The sequence below is a fragment of the Loxodonta africana genome, chromosome 5 (genome assembly GCF_030014295.1).
Source record: "Loxodonta africana isolate mLoxAfr1 chromosome 5, mLoxAfr1.hap2, whole genome shotgun sequence".
Taxonomy (NCBI): Eukaryota; Metazoa; Chordata; class Mammalia; order Proboscidea; family Elephantidae; genus Loxodonta; species Loxodonta africana.
In genome coordinates, this window is record NC_087346.1 from 50,701,744 (window position 1) to 50,718,377 (window position 16,634).

The 16,634-nt window shown below is 35.7% G+C and overlaps 1 protein-coding gene across 9 annotated transcripts in view; it reads left to right on the top strand.

Annotated features, from left to right (window-relative positions):
* The window catches only part of DNAJB14 (DnaJ heat shock protein family (Hsp40) member B14), a 70,956-nt gene that overhangs the window by 16,258 nt on the left and 38,064 nt on the right, over positions 1 to 16,634 (top strand). For 2 of the 9 annotated variants that reach the window (XM_064285509.1, XM_064285511.1), the window contains exons 2-3: positions 3,772 to 3,943; positions 10,510 to 10,655. In XM_064285509.1, the coding sequence (XP_064141579.1) occupies positions 3,772 to 3,943; positions 10,510 to 10,655 (318 nt within the window). The other 7 variants (XR_010322047.1, XR_010322046.1, XM_064285516.1 and 4 more) reach the window with 7 other exon arrangements.

Sequence of the window (16,634 nt, forward strand, 5' to 3'; positions counted from 1 at the left end):
ACTAAATAATAATAACTAATATCAATTAATCACTTAGTATGTGTTAGGATGGGTTGACACAGTAGCTGCAAGAGTGGGATCAAGCATAACAATTGTAGGATGGCGCAGGACCAGGCAGTGTTTCGTTGTGTTGTATATAGGGTCGCTATGAGACAGAATCGCCTCAACGGCACCTAACAACAACATGTGTTAGGAACTGCCGTAAGTGCTTTAGGTTTACCTGATTTCATCTTTATAGTAAAACCATTGTTATCCCAATTTTACAGATGTGGAAACGGAAACAGGACAAGGTTAAGAAACTTGCCCCAGGGCACACAGCTAGGAAATAACAAAGTTGGGACTCAGACTTGGGTAGTGTGGCTCTGAACTCTCCTTCTAAATGCTGTGCTATCCTGTTGTATATGGCTCTTAACCAAAGGATGCTTATTATCCAGAAATTCTTATATATATATTAATAAAGTCCCAATTTGAGATACTTATGAAAGGCCACATTTCACTGATGCAGCCCTTTTCTTGCCATTGCTGCCTTTGACTTTGACAGTCAAACATCCAGGCCTCAGCCAAGAAAGGGAATTCAGAGAGTAATCTTTGCGATAGTAAGGTGACAGACAGATTCCCTGATCCTAGTAACTCTACTCACTTTCCTTGTTTGAGAAGATTAGAGTATAACCCTCCCAGTATAACTGAAAGGCTTTCACTCAAAATGGTCAATGGCCACTTCCTTGTTATTTAATCTAAGTTGGTGGTATATCGTTTCTATAATAGCCTGCTATTAAGAAAAGTATTATTTTAAAGTAGGATCAGTTTTTCTATATAAGGTAACATATATTAATACAGAAAATTTGAAGTAAAAAAACCAGAAGAGTTAAAAAAAAAAACAAAAAACCCCATCATCTATGGTACCATCAACCACTGATTGAATCTAATGAACTATGGACGTTTAGAGGTGGGTTATAAAGTCCCTATAGATACAGACTTGCATAAAAAATCATCTGCTTCCTCAAGTGAAAACTGAAAGATACTGGCTGTAGGAGCTATCCCTTTTGTAGTTGAGTCAATAAGGATAAATTATAGAAATTTACCGATGAACATTTTCCTTTAAAGAATGTTGAAGTTTGATTTGGCAGTCAGTTAAATTGCTTGCGGGTCAGCTTGACCCTTTGGAGACTTTGTTTTTTAATAACTTGTTAAGTCTAGTCTTTGTAGATGGTTTAGCTTTCCTGCTGAGGTGAGACCTTTCTGGGGATTTCTGCTGAATGCTCAGAGTGTTCAACAAGGTCTCTATACCCTGGCTAGATGGAAATTCAACATCTCCTAGCCGTGTTTGAGCTCTAGAAATTGTTCAGTTTACAACACCCCTGTAGTTGTAGTTGCTATTTACCCAGTCTCATGGAGTTTCAGCCCATATATGCCCAGTTTAGTGTTCAGCCAAAGACTCAAGGGAATCTCATGCAGATTTTTGTATTCTTTCTGTGTGTATCTCCTTCCTCTCTGGCACTGTACGCTGGAGAGTTCAGCTACGTTGGCTTCCCTAAATTCCAGTCTCTTACCTTCCTCTTGGAAACCCTGGTGGTGTAGTGGTTAAGTGCTACGTCTGCTAACCGAAGGGTTGGCAGTTCAAATCTGCTAGGCGCTCCTTGGAAACTCTATGGGCCAGTTCTACTCTGTCGGCTGGCCGAACGCACCAGAGGCTTGGGTTAGGTGCACCCTAGTCACCAAAGTGATGTTTTTGCTTTTTAACACTTTAAAGAGGACTTTTGCTGCATATTTGTCTAATCATTTGATTTCTTGACTGCTGCTTCCGTGGGTGTTGATTGTGGACCAAGTAAAATGAAATCCTTGACAACTTCAATCTCTTCTCTCTTTATCATGTTACTTATTGGACTAGTTGTGAGGATTTTTTTTTTTTTTTTTATGTTAAGGTGTAGTCCATACCGAAGGCTGTAGCCTTTGATCTTCATCGGTAAGTGCTTCAACTCCTCTTCACTGTCAGCAAGCAAGGTTATGACATCTGCATATTGCAGGTTGTTAATGAGTCTTCCTCCAATCCTGATGCTGAGTTGTTCTTATAGTCCAGGTTCTCAGATTGTTTGTTCAATATTCTTAACCTAGTGAGTTTCTTTAATCAGATTTCAGGCAAGATTGTATTACAGGTTTCTTGGTAGAATTTTATCTGGGAAGTCACCAGGGCCTGTGTTTTTTTTTTTTTCCTCTTGTGGAGATTTTTAACTATTCATTTATTTTAATGGTTATAGGCCTGTTTGGGCCAGTAATTAATCAGTTTGGGTAAGCTGTTTTCTTCTAGAAGTATATATAATTTTTCAAATTTATTGTCATAAAGTTGTTCAAGGTATCTTATTTGTTAAATGAGAGCAGTGCCTGTGAGGAAAGGGCTCAACATAATTTTTTTTTACATGTGGAGATCCAGATGTCCCAGCACCATTTGGTGACTCGCAAGTTTTGATGTGTGCTATTTTCATTTTCATTCACTCCTAAGTATTTTCTCATTCCTGTTATGATTATTCTTTGATCCATTAGTTGTTTAGATATTTTCTTTTTTCCATTTGTGATTTTTCTAGTTACATTTTTGTAGTAGGTTTCGAACTTAAATGCATTGTACTCAGAATGTAGTAAATATCCTAATTTTTTGAGATTTGAAGGGTGTAATTTTATGGTCTAGATATGATGAGGTCAATTTTCATTCCTTGTGAGTTTGTAAAGAATAGATATTCACAAATTATTGGGTATCATGTTGTTTATGTCTCTTAGATGAAGCTTGCTAAATTAAATGTTTATGTCATCTGTAGCCTTACAGTTTTTGTGTATGCCTGATGTCAGCTATTGATTGAAATATGTTAATATCTCCTACCATGATGGTGGATTCCTCTATTATGTTTAGTTTTAAACTTTGTTATGGAAAGTTTCAAGCATATACAAGAGGAGAAAGAATAGTATAGTCCTTATCACCCATTTTAAAACCAAAAAAAAAAAAACTAAACCCAGTGCCGTCAAGTCACCCATTTTAGCCATTATCAATATTTGACCAATTTTATTTCAAACATCCCTTCTACCCCCACTTCCTTATGCTCCTCAGATTATTTTAAAGGAAATCCCAGACATACTGTTATTGTTTTATGTACTCAGTGTTACTTTAGATTTGCTTACACATTTACCACAATATTTGTTTACCATTCCTTTTTACATTTCAGCCTACCTGGAAGCATTTTTCTTCTGCCTGAAATATAGAGATTATAGTACCCTCTAGCAAAAGTCTTTTAGTCTTAGTTTTTGTTTGTTTCTATTTTGCACACTTCCTAAAAAGAAGTATAAGTTCAAGTTGACAGTTACTTTCTCTGAACATTTTGAAGATATTATTCTAGCATCTTCTGGCCACCATTATAGTTCAGAAACAAGCAGAAAGTCTGATTTCTGTTTCTTTACAGATGATCTCATTGGCTAATTTTAAGACTATCTCTTTTTCTTTGATATTCTGCAGTTTCAATGCAGTGTGACAAAAGTAATCAATAATTCGGTGATAGTAATTTCAAGTTATTAGCTTTAAATTTCTTAACATCTACTTCTAAATGGTGATTAGTAGTCAGTAAGCAATTAAGTACATAAAAGAATGCTTGCTATTGACAAAGACCCTGTTACAAATTTTTTTGGAGAATGTAATTCTTAACTTGTCTGCTTTATAACTTTCTTCTCTAGATGGTACATAATGTACTTTGATATAAACAGGCATAGTATATTTTCTGTGTCTTTCTACAGCACTATTGGAAATAATTATGAAAAATGGAAGCACGGCTGGAAATAGCCCTCACTGCCGAAAGCCATCAGGTAGTGGTGTTCAGAACAAGCCTAACTGCACAAAGGACAGCACATCCAGTAGTGGTGAAAGCGGAAAAGGCTACACTAGAGACCAAGTAGATGGAGTTCTCAGGTAGGAGTTAATATGATTTGTATTTCAACTATAATTGATACTAATGTAGTTTTTTATGTTGTAAAACTTGGAAAAAAATGTGCTTGAATTGTAATTCAGTAGAAGAACAGACATTGAGGAATTGAACTTTGGTTGGCTTATACTTAATATTCTTTATGAAATCAATCTATAACTTATACCAACCCAGGTTCAATCTTTGGAAGCAACTATAAGATACAAAAGCTACTTCCAAATATGTTTTTTAAAAGGAAAATTGTTTCAAGTTTTTGGCACAGTACAATGCTTAGATAGTGACATTGAAAGAAGGTAAAGAATGGTTATGTCTTATACAGAGATGCAAGTGGGAAAATTACAGATGAGAGGAAAGTTGAGGGCAATCGCACCACATTTTTAATTCCCCATTTATATTAATGACGGATGGTTACTATTTTCTACTGATATTCTTTCTTCATGGTTGTCTTTGTGTGTGTGTGTGTGTGTGTATATATATATATATGCAAAAACCATAATGTTCTCTCTCCTTTTTAATATCTTTCTTACTGTGCCTCAGTGTTTTAGTTTTACCTCATGATATACTTCTACTTAAAGCAGAAGAATTAGGCAGCACTGAAGAATAATTAACTGAGTTTTGGGGCTCTGGCTTTACTAATTTTATAAATAAGAAAAACTTTTCTGTAAATAAAATGAGCCTCTGACTATGAAACTCTAGAGAAAAAAAAAACTCTTTTGTTTCCTGCAATAGCTTAAGAAAAATGTGGCCTCTGATGTTACTTTCCTAGGGAAACTGAAGTTTAAGGATGAAGGGCTCTGAACAGGGATTAATCAGGTAATTCATAAGAGTGAATTATATGTAGTACAGTGAACTAGCTGAAGTGAAGAGTAGGTAAAAGTGGCTGCAGATTAAGGCCCTCATTTTCTTCTGGCCTTTCTTGTCTATTTCTCTTATTATTTTCTTTCTTTTGTCCCCCTCCCTTTATCAGAACTAAAACAGTGAAGCAGAATAATTTTCCTCATCCTAGCTTCTTAGTTCGTTCTTTTTTACTTACCATAATTTGTATTGAAGTATATTTTAAGATAAAGGTTTTATTTATTGAGGAAAGTGATCTATCACCCAGTCTTAATTTTTAAATCAAGTATCAATACATTTATATTTTATATTGTCCCTATATATATAAATACTAAAGCTTGATTGTAACATTTTATCTGATTATGACTCAAGATAAAATTAATTGTATTATATACGATTTTTATTTAGAATCATCTTGTGATTTTTTTTTTTTTTAAGAAAGGCTATAGAATCACCTGTAATTTGAACATACCAGAAAAAGACTATAGTTAGGAGTTTTGGAGAATAACAGTCTCCTGAATCTGGTGGGGTTTTGTGTGTGTGTGTGTGTTTTAATCTTTTTTTTTTTTTTTTTTCCATTTCTACCCTCAAGGCTTGCCTTGAAAGGAAAAAAGAAGCAGCCCAAGGTGTAATAGAAGTAAGAAATAGAGAGCAGTGATATCTTTGTTTTAGTCTTGGTAATGTGTATAGAATACACTTGGTTCTCCAAAGCCCACGGGAGTTAGCTTTAGTTAGAGGGACATCTTGAAACTGGAAGAATGAAGATGATGGCGGGTGCAGATATGCTTTATATGTGGCCAGAGTGAAGCAGATGGAGAAACGAAACACTTAGGGAGTTCCTGTCTGTTGGCTTCTATTTTTTCTGTTAAATTGGTGATAAGGTTATTCTCTAAGAGTTAGGAAAAAAGAGATAAGGTTGAAAGGTTGAGGAAAGTGGCAAAAGTATGAAGTATTTGCAGAGATGAAAGGCAGAGGGAATGAAAGGATTCCTAGTTAGCTTTGAGGGCCCAGGCAAGTTTGAGACTTTATGCGTAGGAGAATTAGTTGAATTCTTTATGGATAGAAGAATTAGTTTAGTAGCATACCTATACTAGAGATTGATTCTCTGGTCAGTAATTTGTTTATACTATTTTTTTTTATTCAAACAAATAGTATTTTTTTCCTTTGAGGATTAGGTATGATTGGAATGTTCTTTTATAGAATCTCTGAGTCGTGTAAAATACTTCAGTCAGTACCTTACAGAAGAGTTGTTTAGCTGAATCATGTAATATTTGTTATATTAGCTTATGTCAGTGTTGCTTTAGTGAGGTAGCAGGTCACTAGCTAACGCATACCGAATGTTTTTGTTTTTTGTTTTACCTACACACAGGGGATTTTTCTGAAGAAACCCATGTTATCTTGTTGGTTAGCACGATTATACAAACAAGTTGCTCAGTGACAATTTGGCTCAATGGGGAGAAGCCATGCAATAATACTGCATTCATTGCATAAGTGAGAGCTAGCTTACAGTGAAGACTGAAGAAAAAAGTGTGTAACTTTGTAAAATTAACATTCTGTGAAACTAAGCACTGTTTGTTTTCTTTGAGTTGAAATATGTTGGAAAATATTTGAGAAAAATATGTTGTAGACCTAATTTGAGGAAGTTTTTAATACCTCGTTTGGAAAAGGACCATCTTTTATTTTAAAACATATAGAAGATCAGTGTGAAATCATTTCCTGGACCACCATTTTACTTATCAATTAGGTATACTTCTGTACAACTGCTGAGTCATTTGAATTATGTGAATTTGAGATTGGGATTTGGTTTAAACTCTAGTCCTGTAAATAAAAAGAAATCATTTGCCAAACTTAAACAGAAATAAACATGCACACTGATTGAATCTGGAGTCTGTTCAAATAATCAACTATAACGTATGAAAGAAAGAATTGGAAAATGACCCCCCACCCTCAGTATGTTTTCATGCACTTAAAGGAAGAAATAAAGAATGAACTGGACATACTTTTTCCATTGTTGATCTTCTTCAGACAGATGTTCTTGGCATTCTTGCACAATATTTCCTTTCAGGATAGTGAATGGGCTACCTCTGTTCCATTGCTTTTCTTTCTTTCTTTTTTTTTTTTATCCTTTGGTGAGGCTAGAGAAGAGGGTTTGACCTTTCAGAAAGGAGCCCACTGTAAAAATGTGACAAACACATGTACTTGGTAAACAGGACTCTTACATGGTCGGTATGAAAGGTAATTTCTTATTCAAGTATGAAAAATAAGGTAAATGAATTATATTTGGGGCAATACTTGAAATATATAGTCTTTAAGATGTCCACTAGTGATGATGACTTCTCAAAGAATTTCTTCTCTAGTGTATGACCAAAAATTTAGTTCAGGGAAAATATGGTAGAGCTAGACAGTGGTAAGAATTATTGAAATAATTGCTTCTCCTGTCTAGCCTTTTGTCTCTCTGTGGCAATTCTTAGCTCTATGACCCATCTCTACAGGACTGGATTCCAGCCTACCTACTCTACAATGTCCAGAAACCCTCTCCTGGGCTCTCTTTTTCTCTTGCCCAGCTTTTTGTGTTCTGGAAGTATCAACAAAGCATAATATTAGAGGATTAGTCTCGTGCATAATTAACCATCTTATGCATTCAAACCAAAGATAATTTTAGGTTTATTCAATGTTTAGTTTATCACTGTCTCTTGTTTTCTCCATTCAGGCAGTGTCTGCCATATTTTTAGCTCTATTCTTTGTCCCAAAGTCTCTTCCACTTCTTTTAATTAGGTCTTCTCTATCCCAACTTGATTTTTGTTGCTAACTACGTTTCATGACGGGATTCATCATCTTTGGCCCCATTATGACTTTCAGATATCCACAATTTTCTCCTTCAAATTGAGCCAATCATCCATCTATCTAGCATCTATCCATCCAGCGTCCATCGATCCATCCATCAATCCACCCACCCGTCCGTCCGTCTGTCCGTCCGTCCATCCATCCATCCATCCAACACGCATGATAAACAAGCTTAAAAGAGAAGTCAGACAAGTAAATAGGCAACTGAAGTACATTATGGTGATTGTTGGAATAGAGCTTGAGCTCAAAGGGCTTTAGCTCCATATAAGAGAAACATCAAACCTAGCCTTGAGGAATTTGGGTTGTTGTGAAAAGAAAGAGTTAAGCTGAGGCCTAAAGAACTTATAGAAACTGGCTAAGCAGGAAGGGAGGTAGAAAAGGAATGTTCTGGCCATCAAAAACAGTATTTGCAAATATCTAGGAGTGAAGAGAGTCTGTTTAAACTGTGGTTGTAAGAAGCAAATAGAGAGAGGATGGTCCTTCTGGAGTCTGAAGGAGCTCCTTTCTTACTTTATTTTAGTTCTGAAACAGCAGAATTTTCAGGTCAGACAAACTGAGGTTTAAATCCTTCCTTGTGAGCCCTTTCATGATCACCCTATTTAAAATAGCAGGCCTCCACTTTCATCCCCTATTCCACTTTGCCACTTTATTTTTCTCGGAATAGTGAACACGATATGAAGTACTTTATATTTTGCTTGTGTATTTGCTTATTGCCTGTTCCTACCCCAATTGTACATTTAAAGTGAACAGGGATAGTTATCTGTTTTATTCACTGCTGTAGCATCTGAAATAGCACATAGCAGAGAGTACTCAGTAAGTTTTTGTTGAATAATTAAATCCTTGTTGCCATCTATTAGTTATGTGATGTTTGGCAATTAACCACTCAGAACCTCTGTTTCCTCATTGCTTAAATAAGAATATTATCTACCCAGTGAGGAGTAATCGAAACAATTTGTGTAAAATAATCAGGATAACACAGCTTCATAATTCTTCCTATGAAATCTTTGGGAGCAGATGTATTTTGGAATTCACAATTTTTTTATATTTTAGAAAGGTAATAAGGAGCATATTATACATTACATAACATCTTAGCAGGGTCTGAGGCAGCAGCCTGTAGTCAAACAGTAACATTTCTTAAAATATACAAATATTCACACTTAAATGGGATAACTGAAGACTCTAGTAGCTTCACATCTATTCAGGTCAGGTTTTGCCTCTAAGAGTTCAAGTCAGGTTTTTGCAGTAAAATAGCTATAGAATAACTTTAATTTTTTAGAACTTTTGGATTTTGGAACATGGATGTGAGATTGTGGACCTGTGCCTGACACACAGTAGGTGTTCTATAAATGCCCCCCGCCCCCTTTTTTTCTATCACATTGTCTCTAAACCTGTCTAGGAGAATGGGCCTCTCTTCAAAGGCAGGGATCCTTCTCCGTTTTGTTCACTGATGTATCCCAGCTGCCCAGAACATTGTCTGGGACATAGTTGGTACTAAGTAAATATTACTGATTAAATATTAAGAAATGTCATGTTCATGAAATAAAATGGACTTAGGTCAATATTATTTAAGTGTCTAAAGTAGGGTCTCTATGAGTCAGAATCAGCACGATGGCAACGGGTTTTTTTTTCTTTTTTTTTAAGGAGATAAAACCCAATTTTAATTATTTTTACTGTAAAAATGCTACATAACAGATTTTTTTTGATGTGGTTATAAGAAAATTCCTATAATCTTATATAATGTCTTCTCTTCCCCGCTCTCCCGTTCATATAACAAATGACTAATGACTTGCATTATAAAAGGAGAGCTAAGTCTAATTTATTCCAAAAAAAAATTTACTGAGAACCTACCATGTGCCAAGCATTGTAGTGGCTAATAGATTTGATAGTGAAAAAAGATAGGCCTTGTCTCTGTTCTTCGAAAGCTTTGAGTTAGTTTTTGTAATTCTTTTGCTACTAGTGAACAAGTATGCCTCGGATCCTTTCCCCAATTATTACTTCTGTCATCAAGGCAACCCTGCATGGAATACATCTAAAATCACAAGTACGCCACAAAAAATTTTGTAAATGCCTGGTGGAGTTTAATGAATGGAAATTATTAGGTTGTAGGAGAATGTTGGCATCCAAAAGTACTTAATGTTCTCTGCTCCATTCAGAGTATGTCTTTTCTATTTCTACTGTAAACACTTCCAGCTTAAATCTGTTACATCTCTAAGGTGACAAACTATGTAAGTAATCTTTAAGAATGTGCTCACTATAATGAAAAGCAGGTGTAATAAACATTTTTGAGTTGCATGATATATTTTATAATGAGATTTTATCTTTTTAAAAAAGTGACACAGTTGAATTTTTAGTTGAGCTGAATTAACTTTCCTTGACATTAAAACCATAGGCTACTGCAATTATATGCACTAACCTGTTGCTTTGATACTTGTTTACATTATGTGAGAACGAAAGTCTTGGAATGTAATGCGTATTAATCCTTCGCTGTGACTTATTTGTGAAGTTTTAGAATTTTTTTTGCACTTAAGAGAACTATAAAACTGCTTTCATTCTCTAACTTTAGTTATAGTATGTGCTGTGTCCTTCATGCACAATTATTATGGGCATGGCTTTGCTTCTTTGCAGTTGTGATAAATTGCACCAAGGACATTGTCATGGCCAACTCCCCTTAGACTGGGAAGAGATTGGAGGAATGGTCTATGGTTGAGAAAGAAAATAAAGCACACTAACCCTTAAAGGGATAAGCTCTCATTTGATACTGAGAAAATAATCCACAGACAGTTCTTTATTCTATTCTAATAAATTAAAAATTAGAAATATTACATGAAGTTCTGCCGTGGTATTTACATTATATAACATACTCTCTTGTTCACAGCATAAACAAATGTAAAAATTACTATGAAGTACTTGGAGTTACAAAAGATGCTGGTGATGAAGATTTGAAAAAAGCATATAGAAAGCTTGCTTTGAAGTTTCATCCAGACAAAAATCATGCACCTGGAGCAACAGATGCTTTTAAAAGTAAAGTAAACCTTTTAAAGTAATTTTACTAAGCTCTTTTTAGAATCTACTTTGTAGTGTTTCAGAATGTTAAATTCTGTTTTTAGACTGGTGCATTTAGAAACCAGCATAAGTAAAAGTCCACAAATCCTATAAAACTTCAGTATTAACTTGTTACAGCAGGAGCCAAATAAATACAGTTTGGCTTCACAAAAGCAACATGTCAATTTTAACAAAGTCCTAAGTACCTTTCTAAATGTTATCCCTGCATGCCTTCTAGTTTACCAAACGTAAGTAGTGTAATGATTATGCATGAGCTTCTAGCCTATTGCCATCTGTTCTAAGTGAACTAAAAGCAAAATATAGTTTTTGTGAGTTTTCAAGTTATTACAGATTGTCTTGCCCAGTGTTCTCATACTTTTTTTTGCATTATTTTCCATTATTTACGTGTAATTCTAACTAATGTGCTTTTTTTTCTTGTTAAGAATTAGTTTCTTTCCTTTTGCCTACTATTCATCTTTTTCCTTTTTTCTCAGTATTCTTTCAATTTTTTGCCACTTTAGTAAATAAATGGCAGAGAATTGATTTTGTAATTCCATATCTTGTTACAATTTATTCGTAACTTCCAATTCATAGTAAAATGTTTAAATTTGTGATTGTTCATTCTTGTAAATTTAGCATTCATAGAGTCAACATATAATACTTAAAGCAGAAGGCCTTCAAAAAACAGAAAGGGGATACTCATTTTTAAAATGTTCCAAAAAGCTGACTGTATTGGTCTTTCATAAAAATACTGTTAAATTGTTTTAAAACGGATTTATTTCTTGAAGGACATTGCCAAGGAAAATACATTTGAGAATTACTAATATACTTCAAGAAAAGCAGCTACCAGAGCGTTGCTGGTGACAGTAAAATACTGCTGTGACAGTGAGGGCCTTCGTCAATTCCTGTTTTCTTAAATTAAAAGTTGCATGTTGAAAGTACAGGGAAAGTCTCTTCATTCAAAAACACAATTTGCAGATCACATTTCTGCCAGTTCAGTGACTCAAGAGTGTGTATAGAAAAAGTGCCATTATCTTGTGTACCTACAAATACATGCCTTCCATTATTAAACAAAAATAACACAACTGACAGCACTTAGGTTAATTTCTAAAGTTGGAAAATTTCTGATGAAATTATTCAGATAGAATAAATATTTAATTTGTTTCATTTCTGGAGCCCGAGTTCTACAAAGAGTTTTAAACTTCCATAAATACAAAATGCTTTTCATACATGCAGTCACAGAGTTACTACACAAAGTAATTGAAATCTTTAAACAGGAAATTTCTTAGCCTATGTTTCTCCCAGTGTTAAAAAAAAAAAAAAAAAAATCACTTTTGAACTAAAAGCATTTAATTTAAAATTTTTGATGTTTTTAAAATGTTTAAAAATATTTTGGCAGTGAGTCATTTACATGTTTGTAATCGGCTAGGTGATTTCAGTATTCAAAAACCCAGTGCCATCAAGTCGATTCCAACTCATAGCGACCCTGTAGGAGAGAGTAGAACTGCCCCATGGAGTTTCCAAGGAGCGCCTGGTAGATTCGAACTGCCGGCCCTTTGGTTAGCAGCCGTAGCACTTAACCACTATGCCACCAGGGTTTCTGATTTCAGTATTAATCCTTCATTATTAACATTAAATCACTTCTTTCTCCCACTTCTGTGTTGGACTCCTGTTAGCATTATTGGTGCATTAATGTATGTACCTATATTTCTACAGCCTGTGTTGCATTTTGAAGAGGTGAGCAGTATGTAATCCCAGGAAGCCAGCTAGACACTCAGAAGGAGTTTTACAAGGTAGTTATACTTTGGTATGGTACATTTCAGAGTTTGATACTCTGCTTTGCAAATCTCAAAACTTAATATTTATCAGCATGCCTGGAAGTGGTTCTCTGTAGAGGAGAGGCTCACATTATTCAATACACAGGAGGTTATCTGTAAATCAGAATGCTAATTTATTAATCCCAAAGAGGTTCAGAATAGGGAGTTGGTTGATGAGCCCAATTTTTCATTGAGTGGCAACTACATAGAAAACCCAATTTGTAATCCATGGATGCTTAATGAGTAAAGGTAGTTAATTAGAAGCTATTACAGCTAGTGGTAGGTTTCTTTCATTCAATACACAGGATATTTTCCTTCACCTTTGAATTATCTTATTATTTCTAACCAATCAATCTTAACTTCCATTTTTGGAATACCAAGCTGTTTATCTGTAACCTGTTTATATAGTTTTGTCTTTTACATAAAAGCTGAAGTATGTATTGATTATTCTGTAATTAATGAAACACTTTTTACCAAAGATGGAAACCACTTGCTTTTCATTTTCTCCAAGAATACAAAAAGAAGAGGAAATTGGTTTAGGGTATTAGATAGAAGAAGTATTTTTGTCTGTATGTGTCTTAGGGTCCTATAGAAAACCAGAACCAGTAAGATAGATAGACAGACAGACAGATAGGTAGATAAAAAATAGGTATATATATGTATGTATGTTGTTAGGTGCCATCGAGTTGATTTTGACTCATGGCAACCTCATGTGACAGAGTAGAACTGCCCAATAGAGCTTTCTGGGCTGTAATCTTTAAGAGAACAGACTGCCAGATCTTTCTCCTGCAGAGGAGCTGGGTAGGTTCAAACCGCCAACCTTTCAGTTAGCAGCTGAGCTCTTCAATATTGCACCACCAGGAAGAATTAACCAGTAAGCACAGTACATACCAGCATACAGTAAGCAAGGTACACACAGGCTTAATTGTGTTTACTTACTAATGCATAGTGTACAATTTCACGTGGGTTTCACTGCATCTTTGATGTGGTGAAAAACAGGTGAGATTTTGTGCTACTGATGAGTTAATAAGCACATTTAAGCCTGTGCATGCCTTGCATATTGGGTGATCTGCCTTTGTGTGCCACCAGGGCAGAACAAAGAACAAAAAAGTTGTTTCCACCATGTGGGCTAGTTATTGTAGAGAAATACAAAAAAACGATATGAGATACTGTCTTCCTCAAAGAATTTATAATTCATAAAGGAGAGTAGTCTTACACAGAACATTTACAGTAATGGCAATGCTTAACACTTAATGCATCTCATAGTTTTTGTTTTTTTTTTTATTAAAAACCTTGTGAAATTGTCAGGAGACCACCATCACACTCCTTTCACAAATGAGAAAATTGAGGCTCAGAGAGATAAGTGATTTACCCAGGATCTCCCAGAAGACTGATTATAATTAAGTACTAAAATATTGAATAAGATGTCTGATGAAAAATCAATAAGATAAAGTAGCATTGTGATCAAAATAATTGAAGAAGCCTTCATATAGTAGGTAAGGATTCAGAGTTTCAAGAGATGATTTGTATGGTTAGAGAAGAGGGGGGATGGCAAAGGCTTGGAAGTGAAAACAAGGTGAGCAATTTAAAAATAATGAAGATTTTCTGGAAAATGGAATAGACATATTTTCCCCTATTCTTCCCACTATGTATTCCTGAGAACCCTGAACATTATATATAAAATAAGTAAAACAAACATAGGAAGACTCTGAAAGGTAAAGAGAAGTAGGCAGACTGGCTCTGGACCTTGGGATGTACGAATGACGTGGCAGTGAGTTCCTTGAGTGTTCTTTTTGCCTTGTATTTCTCAGACTGAATGCTGGAGGAGCAGGCAACAGGAAAAACCAGTGGGCACAGGCAAAAATCCTCAATGAAAGCCTGGTCTCATAACCAAAGAGCCAGGAAAGGGGCAGCCTAGCAAGACAGAAAACTTTTAAATAAAAACTGCTCTACTGCAGCCAAACACCACAGAAAAGACTGGTCCCACTGCCATCTGTACCAACAAAGGCTGAGTGGAGAGCATAGACTGCTACCCTCACCAGGCTATAACAGATGTGCCTTCAGGGTGATGACAAAGCTATTCAGTTAGGGAACTGGGATTTTATTATTGTTGGGCATTAAGAATGGCTCCCCAGGATGTCAGTTGAAACCATGTAGGGACCCTGGACTTCCACTCTCACCTAACAGTAGCAAGGTGCCCCTCTCCCTCTCTGCTGGGATGGTGTCAGAGGAGGCCTAGTGGCGAGTCAGGACTTTCACCACCATCCAGAGGCAGCAAAGTCAGATCCCTATCATGTCAGTGAAACCACATGGGGAACAGTAATGAGGCACTGCTGTTCCTGTCAGCCAGGAAGATATCAGCGGAGGCTTTGTTGGGGGTTGGAAATCCCATCCCTGCAGTTGGGCTTCACAAAAGCAACGTGCTTTGATAAGCAATTACAACTATCCTCAAAACAAAAGAAAAAACGAATTGCAGAAAAATAGAAAGTATGAGCAAAGAAATAGAAGATAAAAAGAAGAGCTGAAGTGAAATTTTAGAACTAAAACAAAAAAACTATCAATGGATGGGGTAAACAGCAGAATGGACAAAGGAAAGAATCAGTGAACTGGAAGATAGACTAATAGACATACTCAATCTAAACAACAGAGAAAACAGACCAAAAAAAAAAACAGAGACTCAGGATCCAATGGGACCGTAACAAAAGTTATAACATTCTTGTCATTGGAGTCTTAGAAAGAGAAGAAAAAGAAGGCAGAGCTGAAAAAGTACTCAAAGAAATAAAGGTTGAAATTTCCCTGAGTTCTATAAAGTTTCAGGATACAAGATAAACATGTATAAATCACTTATATTTCTCTGTAATAGCAAAAAACTTTTAGATCCCAAAGTTAAAAATATATTACTATTTATGATCACTAAAAAAAAAAAAAAAAACTTAGATACAAGTCTAACAGAAGTTACATAGGATTTGTATGCTGAAAACCATACAATATTGATGAAAGAAATCAGAGAAGATCTAAATAAATGGAGAGACATGCCATGTTTATGAATTGGAAGACTCAGCGTAATAAAGATATCAAGTCTCCCCAAATTGATACACAAGTTTTACAAAAGTTCTATCAAAAACCCAGCCAGATTTTTTTGTAGATAGAAACAAGCTTATTCTAAAAGTTAATCTGTAAAGGCAAAATGCAAAAAACCCACTGCCGTCGAGTCGATCCGACTCATAGCAACCCTATAGGAAAAAAAAAAAAAGAGTAGAATTGCCTGATAGAGTTTCCAAGGAGCGCCTGGCAGATTTGAACTGCCGACCTCTTGGTTAGCAGCCGTAGCACTTAACCAGTACGCCACCAGGGTTTCCATATAAAGGCAAAGGAACATGAATAACTAAAACAATTTTTTTATTTTTGTTGTGCTTTAGGTGAAGGTTTACAGAGCAAATTAGTTTCTCATTAAACAATTAATACAGATATTGTTTTGTGATATTAGTTGCCAACCCTGTGACATGTCAACACTCCCCTTCTCAAGCTTGGGTTCTCCATTTCCATTGGTCCAGCTTTCCTGCCTTCTCGTCCTTGCCCCTAGGCTGGTGTGCCCATTTAGTCTTGTATGTACACGAATGAACTACATGTATTATTGTTTGTTTTATAGGCCTGTCTAATCTTTGGCTGAAGAGTGAACCTCAGGAATGACTTCAGTACTGAGTTAAAAAGGTGTCCAGGGCTATACTCTCGGGGTTTCTCCAGCCTCTGTCAGACCAGTAAGTCTGGTCTTTTTTTTTTTTTTTTGTGAGTTTGAATTTTGTTCTACATTTTTCTCCAGCTGTATCCAGGACCTTTTGTTGTGTTCCTTGTCAGAGCAGTTGGTGATGGTAGCCGAGCACCGTCTAGTTATGCTGGACTCAGTCTGATGGAGGCTGTGGTACTTGTGGTCCATTAGTCCTTTGGACTAATTTTTCCTTATGTCTTTGGTTTTTTTCATTCTCCTTTGCTCTAGATGGGTGGGAACCAGTAGAGTATCTTAGATGGCTGGTAGGATGTAGAACATTTTCCAAAGTATAATGTAGAACATTTTCTTTATAAACTTTGTTATGCCAGTTGAACTAGATGTCCTCTGAGACCGTGGTCCCCAGCCCTCAGCTCA